The sequence below is a fragment of the Prionailurus viverrinus genome, chromosome A2 (genome assembly GCF_022837055.1).
Source record: "Prionailurus viverrinus isolate Anna chromosome A2, UM_Priviv_1.0, whole genome shotgun sequence".
In the NCBI taxonomy this organism is placed as follows: domain Eukaryota; kingdom Metazoa; phylum Chordata; class Mammalia; order Carnivora; family Felidae; genus Prionailurus; species Prionailurus viverrinus.
In genome coordinates, this window is record NC_062562.1 from 124,208,225 (window position 1) to 124,224,968 (window position 16,744).

The following is a 16,744-nucleotide window of genomic DNA, read 5'->3' on the forward strand; positions in this document are numbered from 1 at the left end:
CAGAATTTTTTTCTAGAATATTTCTAGATGTACAATTGCTAGTTTATGGAGTATGACCCTTTTTCAACTTAAAAAAAAAGTTGCTTTTTTTTTTTTACATTTTATTTATTTTTGAGAGAGAGACAGACAGAGCACAAGTGGGGGAGGGGCAGAGAGAGAGTGGGAGACACAGAATCCGAAGCAGGCTCCAGGCTCCAAGCTCCAAGCTGTCAGCACAGAGCCCGATGCAGGGCTTGAACCCACAAACCATGAGATCATGACCCAAGCTGAAGGTGGACGCTTAACCAACTGAGCCACCCAGACGCCCCAACCCTTTTTCAACTTTTTGATATCGTCAACTTGCTCTCCAAAGTGATTTGAAGTATCACCAGCAGCAGTCTATACATGCTCCTACCACTTCACTTCTTCCTCCTTAACTCTCCTGTTGTCAAACTGGTTACATTCCCCACCCCCCCCAATCTGATAGTTATAAATGGCATCTCACTGCAAATCCCAAAAGAATGTAGACTCCCTAGGAATTATAATTTTTTCTTCCCTGCTGTTTCCTTAGGGTTACAGTTGTACGTACTCAAATATTTGTGGAGGAAATGAGTGAATGAAGGTTCACTAGTAAGGCTGAGCATCCATGATGTGTTTATAGCTCACCAATATGTTAAAGAGGAAGCTCAAGGTATGGAAAACAAGACTATTATTATTATTACACTTGCTGTTTAAATTTTCAATATAAAATCCAGTGTGTCAACTGAGGGGAAAGTATAAATCAGGCTGCTTTAATGAGACAGAGACTGTCAAACTGTCAAAAGGAGAGTAACAGGGACCACCCAAGGAATAGAAAAGGCACTGGGCCTGGGAATCCAAAGACCTTAGCCCAATCTCCTTCCAATTTAGGATTGAAACTTCATATATATGGTTAGATTACTTAACCTCCCTGAATCTCAGGTGTCGTCATCTTAAAATAGAGACAATGATAATAATACCCATTTGGAATCCTGAGCAGAGAACACAGAGTTCACTAACTGGACCTTAACATAAAAATAGCAACCACCACCTAACCCCAGACACCCCACCCCACACAAAATGCCTCAGTTGGCACAAAAACATTTTTATATTAGAGGTCTAGTGGAATCTATGAGCCAGATAGTACCACTACAGACCAAGTAGTACAAAACTGGGTAGTTTCATCTGTGACATCTTCCAGCACAGCCTCAAATCCAAAGCTTCCAATTAGCTGGCATTTCTGGAACACTCTCATTCCAATCCTGCTCCCTGCTGATCTACCTACGAACCCTCTCGATTATGTAACTTGGAAGCCCTGTTTGGCTGAACACAACCCACTATATCCCTCAACCTATTTCTGAATAGTTGCTGAACTTTGTTTCCTCCCAAGGACACTCCTGTTCTGAGCTGCCCTCATAAGGAGGTTCTTCTTTCTTTCACTGTTCATGCACCCCAGCACTGAGATATGGCCACTAGCTTGTGGAAAATCCCAGTTTTCTGGGGACTGACTATTATAAATTTTGGGGGGTTATCTTCAAGAAAAATATTATAAAATTATAAATACAAACATCTTCTGATACTTCTGTCTTTCACCTTGTGGGTCACTGTGCCACATTCATTGAGAACATAGGAAACCTCTATCTACATGACCACGATATGAAGGAGGGGGTGAGTCATCCAAAACTCCAGCTTCCAAGATCTTTTCCTTCCTCAGTGCCAATGACTCTCACCACACAGCATCTGAGCAAAGCACTACTTGACCACCCGATGGACCTTGTTATAATTAGCAACAGTTCCAACTCTGAAATCCTAAATTTAAACTGTCCATTCTCTGACTACAACTCCCTGTCATGTAAAATATTTCCATTAATTTTTTCTCCATTTGATCAGCTCCCCTCTGACATTACTTCCTTTCTCTTCCTGACTATATACTAGGCCACTAAGTAGGGTGGGGTGAGGCACCTAGGGTAAAACTTTAAGGAGGCACTCATGTTCACGGTCATGTAAGTACAGGGTATACATTATGTGTCATGATGTATTAATTTCTCACGATGACACTGAACTTTCTTGAACCCTTGCTCTTCTGTTCACAAGCTCTGTAAAACCACAGTCCTTGGTTTGGATTCATGCAATCATTCAAGGTCTCTCCCAAGCAGCTGAATATGACTGAGCAAGTGATACACCACTACAGATGAGGGAAAATACAAAGTACTGATCCTCATTCCAGGTCAGCCCTCAACTCTACCAGCAATCCTTTTGCATGTTTGTAGAAGACTGTTTTTTCCCTTCCCTGCAGCAGTATGGCAGACATTGTTCGTTGTCAGCTCAATTAATACCCATTCTCTTCCTTAGTCATAGCATCTCAATTTATTGCAAGTGGCAATACGCCTAGCTAAAAGACAACTTCATTTCAGCCATGGGAAGCCATTGTGGTATAAGCTGAAGTTGGGTAGGTCATCTAGTAAAGCTCCTTAAAAGCAATACTGATGACAGAAGCTGCTGTGTACCTGTTGTGCTCTTTTTTACCCTTTCCCTTCTCAACCCCCTGCTTTCTGCCTGGAACAAGCATCTTGGAACATGTGGCATTTTGAAGATGGAAGCCATTGTAAGGATGGCAGAACAAAACGAAAGGAGACTGGGTTCTTTGTGACAGCAAGGAGTTTCCAGACCTGCCCTGGAATATCTCCATCTCTATGTGAAAAAAAAAACTTTATCCAGTTTCAGGCACCAGTATTTCTGCTCAAACACAACTTTACCTGGTAATGCAGACAGTCATCCCAAATTTTCAATGTTCCCTTAAAGTCTTTATTCTGCCTTCCATTGAAAAATATCAAGAGTAGGGCGCATGGGTAGCTCAGTCAATTAAGTGCCAGACTCTTGGTTTCAGCTCAGGTCATGATCTCACAGTTTTGTGAGACTGAGCCCCAGGTCAGGCTCTGTGCTGACAGCAAGGAGCCTGGTTGGGATTCTCTCTCTCCCTCTCTCCTCTCCTGCTCCCTCATACACACACAGTTTCTCTCTCTCAAAATAAATAAACTTTAGAAAAAGAAAAATATCAAGGTCATCACATGCTAAAGCACTAAAACTCCTGCCTTCAAAGACTTCATTTCCCACCTATCTCAGTAACTTTCTTCTGTTCAAGGGAAAGCATTGTAACCAGGCTTAGCTAACCTCACCTTGTGCTTCCTCAGAACATCCTCCTAACACCCCTTCTCTCTCCACTATAGGTAACATCTCCCTGTCTCTCCATTCTGGCCTCACAGATACCTAAATCTCTCGCTTTAAAAACAAAACAAAAAACTCACAATAATCCTTGCAACCCCACGACTCCCATTAACTACGATCCTAGGCCTTTCCTTTCTCTCCCATGCAAAAAAAGCGGAGTCCGTGTGTGCCAGCTTCTCTCTCCAACTGCCCATGTACCAGCCCACAGACGACTTCCCCAGGCCCTCTGTTCCTCACTCTCCCAACCCAGGGCGCCCTAACTGCCAGAGCCTCTGCACCCCTGCTTTTACTCTCCGCAGCGGTAGGGGCTGGAGCGCCCCTCCCTTATGAATCGCCTACTTTCAGGTCCACACGGTTCAGGCTAGCCTCCTCCTTCCTCTCTCCTTCTCCTCCGTCAGCTCCTCTTCCTTCGTGTCAGCGGTGTTAGGCCCAAGAAGGAAGGAGACCAGGGGCTCAGAGCAGGGGAGACAAGCTGTCTTCACCGAACACACTCAAATGGAAGGGACAGTCCGGGAGAGCGAGTGGGACAGGGAACCGACCCGTCCTCTGGAAGCGCCAACACCAGGGCGTCCAGGCGCCAGAGCGAGTATGGTGCCGAAAACTGCTCCAAGGCTTCTCCAGGTGTCCTTGGGAGGAGCAGTCAGGCTCCGATCCTCGCCCAGGGCGCATGCGTGAGCCATCTGTGGGAGGCCGCGCAGCGCGCGGAGCCCATGAAAGTGGGAGCCAAGGCCCAGGTGTCAGAGACGTTCCGGGTTGTGGAGGTTGGCTTAGAGCAGGTGGGCGTACCGAACACGGTGAGTGGTGGGGTTGGGTGCCGAGGGAGTGGAGGCGACTGACTTGCAGGACAGGGAGTGGGATGTGAGTCGTGGGTAAAGAGAGGCTGGGTCCCCCGGGATGGGCTCCTCTGGACCGGGGAAGGGGCGCGGTGGGCACGCCTGAGAGGCTGAGGACGAGGGCGCTGCAGGCCAGGCCTAAGTGATGGCCCTGGAGTGGAGCTCCTGGGCACAGCCCGTCACGTTCGAGGCGCTGCGGCAAGTTCTCTCCTGGCCTCAGTCTTCACTCCGTGCTGCTGCTGCTGCTTGGGGAAGCCGAGACTTGTTTGTGCGAGATGCGGCCCGGGCTTGTGGGCAACGCTGCCCGGGGCCCTAACGCCGTGCAGCCCTGTGTCCGCGATCCCAGGCCAGCCAGAAGAGGTGAGGACCCTTCCACCCAGACCTGGAATTCTGAAAGGGAAACAGGAGAACTTCTCCGTTAACTGTAGTGTATGGCACTTGAGTGCGACTGCCCTTTCCTAAATATGAACACCTGTCTTTCAGCCTAGGACATGAACGCCTCTTCAGAAAACGCACATTTCGAGGGCAGTAACGCCAGACCCTTTTTTTATGTGCACGCCATGGGCCAGCAGCCTTACCTGAGTCCGTGGTGCCAGAGTCCCACCTATAATCCATTCTCTGTTCCTGGGGCAGGTAAGAAGTTCAGTGCGGTTAAAGACCCTACCCCCTAAAGCAATGCCTGAGGTTTTCTAATACTTGAATCCATGATCTCCCTTTCCTCACTCTGTCCTGACACAGAAGAGATTATGGCAGCACATAGGGGCAGTGTTTGAAGTTCACCATTTTAATAGGTAACATTTGGCTTCTAGCTATATGCCGGTTATTCTGCTAAATACTGGACGTAGGTTCTCTCATTTGACCTCAACAACCTGATGGACTAGGTATTATTGCTGTCTTTGTTTCACAAATGGAGGAACTGAGGCTCGGAGTCTGGGACTTGCCCAGAGTTACACAGGAGTCAAACCAAAATTTTATTAAACTAGTCTAGTAGAGGGACCTAGAGCTCCTAGTCCCTATAATTTTTTTTTAACAAGGCCTAAAGATTCTAAAAGCTATTATGGTAAGGTCAAAAAAAAGTACTCTGGGAGAAGTATGGCAAAACTTAAAAGTTTGGGAGGTGGACATCTAGGATTTCATGCATTACGGGGTGGGAGAGGGCTTTAGGCAGTGCAGGAGAATCCATGGGGTGATTCTCCCTTCTCACACCTCCAGTAGCAAAGATAATGTTAAACCTATTCTTCTGTGTACCCTGTTGTAGATAAAGCATGTTGTGTATCTTATGCAACTGTTTTCCAAGGAGAAAACTAGGTGTGATAAGGATTTCTTTTGAGTTCATCAGTCACTGATCCCAATTGAGTAGAATTTTTAGTCCAAGGAGCTCCTGGTGGCAGCCATTTTATAGCTGTAGTCTGAGCAATAAGGAATTCTGCCAGCATATGGTCTACGGACTTCAGCTCCTCACTGTCTCCAGCAAGACGGCTTACTTGAGATATTTTGGACTTGTACCTCCACATGAGCTTAAAGAAATTTTTATATATAAGCATTCCGTTAGCTCTATTTCTCTGGTGATCCCCTAATTAATACAGATGTTGAAATGTGATTTTGGAATGGTAGATGAAGGAATTATATGAGGAAAACTCTTGAGGTCAGAGGGTGGGAAATTCCTAAAAGAAATGCATATTGTACCTTAAACTTTCTTTGAAATAAAAGGCTGAGATTCCATACTTGTGCAGTTTGTTCATGTGATTCACTTTCAGGTTTGTTTATTTATTTAAAGTTTGAGAGAGAGTGCCCATACAAGCAGGAGAGCGGCAGAGAGAGAATCCCAAGCAGACTCCATGCTGTCAGTGCAGAGCCGGAGGCAGGCTTGATCTGGCAAACTGTGACATCATGACCTGAACCAAAATCAAGAGTCAGACACCTAACCAACTGAGTCACCCAGGCGCCCTGCACCTTCAGGTTTAAAATATTTGTCCTAAGAGTTGTGATTTAGAATTAAAGTGGTGAGTACTGGAAGTAGGACTCAGCTTTGTATTGCTTATTTGCTTGTTTGTTTTAATTGCAATCAAACTGAGAGATTTTAGGAATTACTGTCTTGTGTAACCTAGAACTGCAAGAAAGAAGCCACTTCAGGTTGGTTAAATAGGGAATCAAAAGACATAATCCATATTAGTACTTATTTCCCTTTATTTCTAGTTTTTGACTTTCTCTGTATTAATCTCATACTTAGCCATTTCAAAGTGGCAAAGATGGTTACAGCATTCCTAGGCCTGTAATGATTTTATGGCTAGGGGTCTCAGAGAAGAGCCCGCTCTTCCAGTAGATTCAATGAGTTCCAAAGCTCACTGTCAGTGGTCTGGCTTTGTCACATGCCCTCCTTGTTCTACTTACCAAGCCAGGAATATGGACCAGTCTTCTTAATCAGTCTAGGTTATATGCCCCATGTTGGAGGTGTATAAGCCAGTCATATTCCATTTGGACATAGAAGGTCTCTCCATTTTCAAAGGAGCTTGAAGGGCCTATTGCCAAGAGACGAATGGATGCCAGTATGGAAAGATAAATGTTGACTATAGATTCACTGAAGATAATTTACATCATTTTTGGATAAAGTTAGTTAAGTAGGAAATGAGAGGAATGTATTAGAACTTGTCAAATAGCTGGATAAAATTGTGTATTAAACACATTTGCATTTCCTTGATGACAGATGATGTGAAGCATGTTTTCATATGTATATTTAGCAAGTTTTGTCTGTGTATTTTCTTTGGTGAGGTGTCTGTTAAGGTCTGAAGCCTCTTTTTTAATCAGGTTCTTTTCTTTTTTCTTTTTTTTTTTTTTTTAAGTTTATTTATTTTGAGAGAGAAAGAGGCAGCATGAGCAGGGGAAGGGCAGACAGGGTGGGAGAGAGAATCCCAAGCAGGCTCCACACTGTCAGCATAGAGCCTGATGTGGGGCTTGAATTCATGAACCACGAGATCATGAGCTGAGTCAAAATCAAGAGTCAGATGGATGTTTAACTGGCTGAGCCACCCAGGCACCCCCTAATTGGGTTATTTTCTTAATGTTTTAAGGGTTCTTTGTATATTTTGGGTAACTGTCCTTTATCAGTATTTTCTCCCAGTCTGTGACTTTTCACTCAGTTGACAGTATCAGTATCTTTTGCAGAGTTTTAAATTTTAATGAAGTCAGCTTTCAGTTCTTTCTTGCATGCATCATATATGCCACTAGTATTTTGTATAAAAAGTCATCACTATACTTAAGGACATACAGGTTTTCTGTTATCTTCTAGGTCTTATAGTTTCTGCATTTTGCATTGAGGTTTGTGGTCCATTTTGAGTTAATTTTTGTGAAGGGTGTTTAAGGTCTTTTTCTAGAATCACTTTTTGCACGTGTATGTTCAGTTCCAGGATGGTTCGTTGAAAAGACCATCTTTGCTCCATTGTTTTGTCTTTGCTCCTTTGTCAAACATTGGTTAATTACACAGGTCTGGGTGTGGGCTCTCCAGTCTATCCTATTGATCTGTTGGTAATTTCTTAAGTGTTTGGTAGTCTTCAATGGGCCCTTCTGGGCCTGTACTTTTTGTTCTAGAAGGTTATCAGTTGATTTTTTCTTTAATAGATATAGGTCTATGCAGATGTCCATTTCTACTTGTATGAGTCTAGCAAACTCTGTCTTTCAAGGAATTGGTCCATTTTGTGTAGGTTATGAAAGCTGTGGTAATAGAGTTCATAGTATTCCTTCCATCTTTTTAATGTCCATGGGATCTGAAGCGGCACCCTCTTTCATTTCTGATACTAGTCATTTGTGTCTTCCCCTTTTTCACTCAGTAAGCTGGCTGGTGGTTTATCAACTTTATTGATCTTTTCAATGAACCAGCTTTTTTATTTTATTTTTTTATTGATTCTGTTGTCAATTTCATTAATTCTGCTTTAACTTTTATTTTCTTATTCTTTGAATTTAATTTGCTCTTTATTTTCTAGTTTCCGAGACAGAGACTATATAATTGATTTTCAAATCTTTTCAGTTTTGTAAATTTCCCTCTAATCATTACTTCCATGTCATCCAACAAATTTTGACAAGTTCTATTTCATTTAGTTCAAAATCTTTTTTTTTCTTTTCTTTTTTTTTTTTTTTTGAGTAGGCTTTGTGCTTATCACAGAGCCCAGTGCCAGTGCCACTCATGACCCTGAGATGAAGAGCTGAGGTGAGACCAAGAGTTGGACGCTTAACTGACTGACTCACCCGGCACCCCTAGCTCAATATCTTTAAATTTCTCCTGAGATTTCTTCATTGACTCAGTGTTACTTAGTATTTAATCTCAAAGTATTAGGTGATTTTACAGCTATCCTTGTTTTCTATATTCAGTTGTAGGCTAAGAGCAGACACTGTATGATTAATATACTTTTTAATTTGTAAAAGTGTTTTTTTATGGCCCACAGTATGTACTGTCTTGGTGAGTGCTCCATGTGGGTGTGAGATGTGTATTCTGTTGAATAAAGAAGTCTGTGGATGTCCATTATTTCCAGTTGGTTAAGGGTACTGTTGAGTTCAGCTGTCCTTACTGATTTTGTACACCTGCCACATCTGTCCTATTCTGATACAGGAGTATTAAAATCTCCTAGTGGTAATAGTGAGTCATTCTATTTCTCCATGTATTTCTATCACTTTTGGCCTCACATAGTTTCACCCTCTGTTAAGGGCATGCACTTTAGGGAGGGATTGTTACGTTTCAGTGAAGAATTGATGTTTCATGTAATGCCACTCTATCCCTGATCACTTTCCTTGGTCTGAAGTCTGCTCTGTCTGAAAGAAATACAGCTTGTCCCCTTCTTTTGATTAGTATTAACATGGTACATCTTTTTCCATTCCTGTCTTCATATTAAAGTGAATTTTTTTTTTGTAGACAATACAGTTTTTGCCTTTTAGGGTGTCTTGTAATGTTTTATTAATTGCCAGGCATTCTGTACTGAATAAAAGGAAGTGCTCTAAATAGGCTTTTAGTGACATGGTAAGTTGTGGAGGTAGGACAGGGACCATAGTGCCATGGTTATAGAAGGACTGTGATTTTAGGTCTCAGTCTTTTAGTGAGATTGTGCCTTTGGACTATGAACTATGCCTTCTCCCATTGGGCAGGGAAGTGTGGTTAGGGTGGTTTGAGATAAGTATTTGCTTACACCCTGATCAGTTAGGCTCTGGTCAACTAGCTTGTCCTGAGGTCTGGTGTTAGTGTTGGCTGGAGTTCTCCTTGTGTATGTCACAGTGGTTCCTCTTCTCTCCTCTTCCTGTGGGATCTTTCTCCTAGATTTAATGTAAGAAACTGGTTGAGCTACTGTAGATAAAATTCAAAAAAAGCAAAGGGCAGCAGGGGATGGGGGAGGATTCCCTATGAATGGATCCCCTTGAAGTTTTTAACAACCAGATTTGTTCTCCTTGAGCCTGCAATTTGTCAGTAACAATAGTTCAGGCTTCCCTGTTCCACTACTAATTCCCATGGAATTTTTATCTCTTGGGTTTATACCCCTCTAAGTTGCACTTATCTGCACTCACATATCTCTCCAACACTGGGGTAGCACTTTGCCTGTAACCTACTGCTATGAAGGGTCTGGGAAGAATTCTTGATTTTTTCAGTTCACCTTTTTACTTTGTCTGGAGTAAATGACTTCCAAACTTCTTACATATCCAGAATCAAACTCTACCAGCTTTTAATATTAATTAGACATGCAGTACTCATAGGTGTGTAATTGAAATAGAGGGACAAATTCATGCTTTTATAAATAGGCTGATTTTGATTCAATATTAAGTTCTCTTTGCATCCATCCCCTCCTTTGTATAACAAGATGAATTAGTTTTCTTTTGACATTGCCCAACATCTCCCCATTTCTCCCACCACCCAGCCCCTGGCAACCACCATTCTACTGTTTCTGAGTTCATCTTTTGTAGATTTTACATATAGGTGAGATGATATGGCATTTGACTTCCTTTATTGAACTGACTTCTCTTAAGAAAAGCCCTCAAGGTCCATCTGTTATCACAAGTGGCAAGATTTCCATTTAAAAAACAAAAGGTTGGGGCACCTGGGTGGCTCAGCGGGTTAAGCATCTGACTTTGGCTCAGGTCATGATCTCATGGTTCATGAGTTCAAGTCCCACGTCAGGCTCTGTGCTGACAGCTCAGAGCCTGGAGCCTGCTTTGGATTCTGTGTGTGTATCTTTCTCTGCCCCTCCCCAGCTCACGCGTGCGCCCTCTCTTTCTGTCTCTCTCTCTCAAAAATAAATAAACATTAAAAATTTTTTAAGAAAAAAAAAGCAAGGGGGCATGGGTGGCTCAGTCGGTTAAGTGTCTGACTTTGGCTCAGGTCATGATCTCACAGTTTGTGGGTTCGAGCCCTGCATCGGGCTCTGTGCTGACATCTCAGAGCCTGGAGCCTGCTAAGGATTGTGTCTCCCTCTCTCTCTCTCTCTCTCTCTGCCCCCTCTCCCACTCATCTCTCTTTCTCAAAAATAAATAAACATTTAAAAAGTTAAAAAAAAAAAAAAAAAGAAATGTTTTAGGGCACCTGGGTGGCTCAGTCAGTTAAACATCGACTCTTGATTTCAGTTCAGGTCTTAATCTCAAGGATGTGAGTTCAGGTCCTGCACTGGGCTTTGTACTGGGTGTGAAGCCTACTTAAAATGTGTGTGTGTGTATATATGTATACAGATACATATGTGTGTATAATGTATATATATATACATACATATATATATATTATACACACACATACAGCTGTATACAGATACAGATGTATCTGTACACACACACACACACACACACACACACACACACACACGCACACAAAAGATTTTGGTAGCAGTTGGAAGAAGTAGGGAAGGAGGGATTCCCAGAAAAGTGAAGAGAAGTTGGCCTGTGGGGAATCCACCACATATGGCTAGAGACTACAGGCTTAGTGGGACAGTGAGATGATACAGAAACAAATCAGATAATAAGGGCCTTTATGGTACCCTAAAGAATGGGGTCATTGTTCCTCATTTCCTGAATGGCAGTGATAAGCCCTTCAAATACTGTGTCTGGAGTGAGGAGGGGTCACAGTTGAGTCAGAAATAAAATTCTGGGGGTACCTGGCTGGCTCAGTTGGTGGAGCATCTGACTCTTGATGCTCAGGGTCATGAGTTTGAGCCCCATGCCCCACAGTTGGGTAATCTCACAGTTGGGTGTAGAGATTACTTAAGAAAAGAAAAAGATAATTCTGGAGGTAGTATGGACTACAGACCTGTGAATGTCAGGGGGATGGGTAAAGGAAGTTACTAGTAGTTACTGAGGTAAAAACATAGGAGAGGTCTTCAAAGTCCTTTGCATGGTAGAAGAGGGAAGGTATTACAAAGAGTAGCCATGGATTTTGATTAGTGAGTGACAAAACTTTAACACCTATGTTTTTGCAGTAAGTGGCTGAATAGGGTCCTGTGGTAGATTCTACTGGCAGAGATCTGCTATTATGGTATTTTGTTCCACTGTATGATATGGTACAACATATGGTAGGAAGTTATCTGAGTCATGAACTTCATTCTGTTGGCTTCTAACCTCTATAGACAGTGTTGAACTCCCAACGTGAGACTTATCTGTTTACTTTCAATACAGGAAGAAACCCATGAGCTTGTATGTATAAATACATCAGGCCAGGTCCGACAGGCATTTTGATGCAGCCTTAAACAGTGAAATTGAGTTCATAAGATCAACCTCACTACATTGAGTTAAACTGCCTCATAAACACTGATCTGAGTATAATTACTGCTTTTATATACTAAGTAGAGGTTTTATCTTAACTTTGTTAATCATATACATCTGTTTTGCAAAAGCAAATGCCTTTCCTTAAATGAATTTGTATGAGAGAAATGTGTCTGTCATTCCTGGCACCACTGCACTGTTTACCCCTAAAGAGTGGAAAATGGGGGAAGATGTGTGTATGTGTGAATGAATAGTGCTGAATGAACAGGTTTAGAAAGGCTTGTACATACAAAGGACTTTTGTTCTCCTTTGCTCTATAAGAGCTGACATAATTATTCTTTCTTCAGCCACAACAATCCGGAATTATGCTTAGTGGGTGCTTGGTCTCTTTGAAAAACCGCCACTACTAAGTAGGGGTGATTCATGATATGTTATCTGATGGTCTGGCAACCAGTCAGAACAGATGCCTGCTCTTGTAGTGAAGGAGGGTGCTGGAGGCCCCACTGTTCTGGTCATTGCCCTTTCACTTGTTGAATCCTGAGGGGAGAAAGTGGGGGGCCATTAGCTACCAACTAGCATGGAAGAAATGCCATATTTTAACACTTGGTGTGGCCACTTGGCTGTGTACTGGCTGAATGTTGGGACCGGCTGCAGGAGACAGAGTGACTACTGTATTCTCTTTCCAGGTTTCAGAAATGGAAGTCTGTATTTTCCATATTCAGTGGTACTCAGTGAGTATCCTGGCTTCCTTGTTCCTCAGTCACCATTGCCCACTACACTTAACCGACGACCTATGTTTTATAACACAGCACATTTCCAGCACTGTAGTGGCTATAGAAAGAAAAAGAAAACGAGAGAGACTCAGACTGAACCTCAGCAGGCTGAGAACATGACTCAGAAACAAGGCACCCACTCAGAAGGTGATATGGTGACCAGTATCCCTACTTCTAATATTGACATAGAAATGGACGACATTCCTGAAGAAACAGATGGCGTTTTGTCTTCTGTTGCCCAAAAGAGGGAGCTACACGGTAAGAGCCCTTCTAATAACAGCCTGTATAGGACATCACCTCAAGGAAGCTATGCATCTGAGAAAGAGAAAATGAGGCTAGAACAGAGCAAAGGATCCCTTGTAACGCAGTTCTGGAAGACTTTGAAGGAAACTATGCGTTTGTATGACCTAGCTTATAGTAAAGCCATGCCAGAGAAGATGGTACAGGACAATAGGATTTCACAGAGTTCTTGGGAAAATAGAACTTTCCCTCATGAGGGTACAGAGGGCATTACATGTTAAGATGAAGAAAGCACTGTCTGGTTGGAGCAGTGTCATGATGTAAGACATGATGATGTTGTAAAGTTGGGCTCCATCATGAATATGAACTTGGGTAAAGAAAAAAGCTATGCAGCTGCTCCCCAATTCCTATCTTCTCCAGATGAAGCAAAAGACAGAGATAGAATCCAGGATACCCTGAACTCAAATCTGTGCCTGTCTTCTGGAGATGGCAATAAGCTCCAGCAGGAAAGGCCGGTCTGCCCCAGCAATAAAGCCACTGAGGACCTGAGCCTACAGTCCAATCCCAGAGTCCCCTTCGCATTGAGGAAAGCATGCTAGACAATGGTAGTGGGGGCCATGGCTTCCCTGTGAACATGAATGAAATTGAAGTAATACAGAGCAACAGCTACCCTGAGAATTATGTCCCTCCTCCTATCTCGCTGGCCAAGTTCAACCAGGCTGATGGAGGCATTCAGTGTGATATGAGCCAGTGGCAGGATGCAGAGCTGGAGCAATCCCCTGAGCAAATCCTTTCCAAAGATGAGTCATGACTAGACTACAAAACTAAGGGATCACAGAGAAAGTCAATCAGGAATAGGAAATTGAACACAAATGAAGAAAAAATGACCATAAATGATGAGATTGAGGAGGAGTATCATGAGAACTTCAAAAAGTGTGCCAAAATTAAAAAGACTGTGAAAGGCAGAAAGCAGAAAACCCTGAGCAACTTCTCAAGTGGTAACATAGTGTATTTGTTGAAGAAAATGCTGCCTTGAACACTGTTCTTCCCGAGGATTCAGAAGACTGTGAGTTGGAAGAGGAAGTTGAAGGTGAAATGTATGAGGTAGAATGCCTCTTTGAAGAAGTTAGTCCACCAGACCCTGTGAATTCCTCAAAAAGAAGGATTTATTAAAAAAAAAAAAAATTAAAAAAAAAAAAAAGGGGCGCCTGGGTGGCGGTCAGTTAAGCGTCCGACTTCAGCCAGGTCACGATCTCGCAGTCTGTGAGTTTGAGCCCCGCGTCGGGCTCTGGGCTGATGGCTCAGAGCCTGGAGCCTGTTTCTGATTCTGTGTCTCCCTCTCTCTCTGCCCCTCCCCCGTTCATGCTCTGTCTCTCTCTGTCCTAAAAATAAATAAAAAACGTTGAAAAAAATTAAAAAAAAAAGAAGGATTTATTGCAATGCCAGCAGGATAATCAGGATGCCACCTGAGTGGTCTCTCCCTCCTCAACTTATCATCTGGCCCACCAGAAATAAGGACAGGTTAAAGCATGTTGAATATGAGAGCATCCCTATGGTATATGAAGTGACAGGACAGGATGGCAGGATCCAAAGGGAACGTATGATGGCCATGCAGAAGGGACTGGAGTCTAAGAGAGCCTCTCACCAGTCATGGGAATGTAAGTGACTAATGGGCTGATCCTATTTGGTTGTCTGTGGTGGTTCCATACCGCATCCTGGAGGCAAAGGCAGCCGTACATCAATAGTATTTCTCCATTTTGAAAGTATGTTCTTAAACAATTATAGATGCCCATGTGTGCAGGATTGGCAGAGATCCCAAGTCTGAGGTCCTGCATTCCAGGAAATTGTAATGTAATTTGAAATAAAGAGCTGTAGCAGATGATGGAGAGCTGGTTGGTTTTAAAGGACAGTGGGATTGAGAGAGAAAAGGAGAGATGGACTTTGAGGTAGATGGTTGCTGAGAATGGGCAGTCCATGTGGAGGCAGTGAATTGTGATACAAATTTGGGGACTGTGGTTTGAAGAGGGAATGGAGACAGCAGCATGAGCTTATCAAATGGGCAGCCAGGGCAGGTCAAGTGTGTTTCAGGGATTGAGCTTGAGACCAGCCGGCCAGAGGGGAGACCTATGTTGAGTTGAGAAGGTAGGTCTAAGCAGAATGGGCTAAAGTAGTAGATATTTTCCTTTCTAGATGTTTTTCCTCTAGGCAATAAGGAGGTGCCAAAGCAAATTGAATAAAGGACAGGAAGAAGTATGCTCTAGGAATCTTCAGCTGGCAGTACAGTGTAGGAGGAATTTGAACTCTGCCTATATGGCTAAAACCCCTGTATAAAGTCAGTTTAAGTGAACTTTGGTTATAAAATGATGAGGGTCTTAACTCTCATGGGAGTAAAAGTTTTACATCTCAGAGAATTCATTAACGAAATTGACTCCTTAAGAATAGAAGGCTGGGTTTTGAACTTGAGTACCTAGAAAAAATGGTAACATCTGTGGTAAAGTAAACTTGTGAAGGGAATTTGTTTTGCTTTATGTGTGGCTGTCAGTGGGAGGACTGGACCAGCAGGTCATGCACACCTGGTTGAAGCTGGAGTTTGGATCACCGTATTTTTAGGGAGGGGGCTCAAACGAGTGGGAAGGGTCCAAAGTAGAGCCTGGGGGATGATTGTATCTGGGGTGCAAAAGTGAAATGAAGCAGGTAAGGGTTGAATGGGATGCATAAGGACCCGCAGGAAATTTAATTAAGCTCAGTCTTAGCTCCTAAACCAGAACACTGGCCATCTTACCTTTAGTCTTCTTAAAGTCTCATTTGCCTCTGCTGTCATTTCTCATCAGTGTGTAGGAATCCATTTTTTCCATCCTATCACAGCCCTGTGAAGAAGATAACCTCAATTTACTCTTGGTTATGCAGTGAAGATGGTAATTTTCAGGGTGAACCTCTAGATTATGTCTGTTACATTTTTTTATTGCTAAGGACTGTAGAATGATATAGAATAGGATCTTGAAAAATAGGTTTTCTTGAAAGATGTATTATTTTATTTATTTATTTATTTATTTATTGCCATTGTTTTTTTAAGCAATTTGGGTTATTTGCTGTATGAATCACTTCTTCCCTCAGGTAACGGTGAGAGATGGAAAAGCAAGGTACCTTACAAAGGTTCAAACAGATTTGAGGCAGATGCTGTAAAGTTTAGGAAACAGCCAGCAGGTATAGAGTTGGTATCTATCCGGTGTCCAGTTTTCAATGTCATGATTAGCTTTTAGGGCTTTGTTTGGGGTTTCCTACTCAGTGCATGTTCTGTCCTCTAAAACTAACACTGCTTGTGGGCAGTGAAAAATGGCAGCATTCTAACTGGGTAGTAGACCTGTATCTATATAGATCCTTGCTCACAAGCAGATTGGAGCCTAAGCCTTTTCATTCTGTGGAGTGTCATTTTTATGTCAGTTTTCCACATTTAATTCACCAGTGCTGTTATGGTAGTGTGTTGTATGTTATATGGGATTTTGTAAGTTATCTTGCTGGTTCAAAGTGTCCCAGGTTAGAGCTAGTAGAGCTGGGCACTGGAAGTTCAGGATCTCCCTTAAAAGTTCAGGATCTCCCTTAAAGGTCTAGTAGTTTGACAGGCTTCTCTTCACACTGGGTCTTGGCATTGAGTATCCCTGCCACACCTTCAACCCCTAGGCCTGGGGTGTCAGGGAGAAAGTGCTTATTGGCTTTTTAAATGGGCCATTCCTGCCTTGCAGCGGTCATAAAGTAAAGATTGATAATCATGCTCCAGCAAAATGTTGAGACCTTTAACTTTATCCTAAAGATGAAAATTAAAGATATTAGTAATGATTCTTTGTATAAGAGATCTTGAGTTTTACAGCTGATTTAAGGAACTGTATTATTCTATTATTTTACAGGAAACAAATACTGAGTTCCAGCTACATAAAAGAACTAAATATTGCATCATTATGG

General features: G+C 42.6%; 1 protein-coding gene across 7 annotated transcripts in view; it reads right to left on the reverse strand.

Moving 5' to 3' along the window:
- Positions 1–239: 239 nt before the first annotated feature.
- The window catches only part of LOC125160561 (retinitis pigmentosa 9 protein-like), a 42,337-nt gene continuing 25,832 nt past the window's right edge, over positions 240–16,744 (reverse strand). For 3 of the 7 annotated variants that reach the window (XR_007150289.1, XR_007150287.1, XM_047849605.1), the window contains 2 exons: positions 15,570–15,654; positions 240–4,445 (listed from right to left, as the gene is read on the reverse strand). Coding sequence is in view for 2 of the 7 variants with exons in the window: in XM_047849605.1 (XP_047705561.1) it covers positions 15,615–15,654 (40 nt within the window). In the remaining 5 variants the exon portion in view is untranslated. Of the gene's footprint in view, positions 4,446–7,078; positions 9,351–15,569; positions 15,655–16,744 lie in introns of those variants that run through there. The other 4 variants (XR_007150288.1, XR_007150285.1, XM_047849604.1 and 1 more) reach the window with 2 other exon arrangements.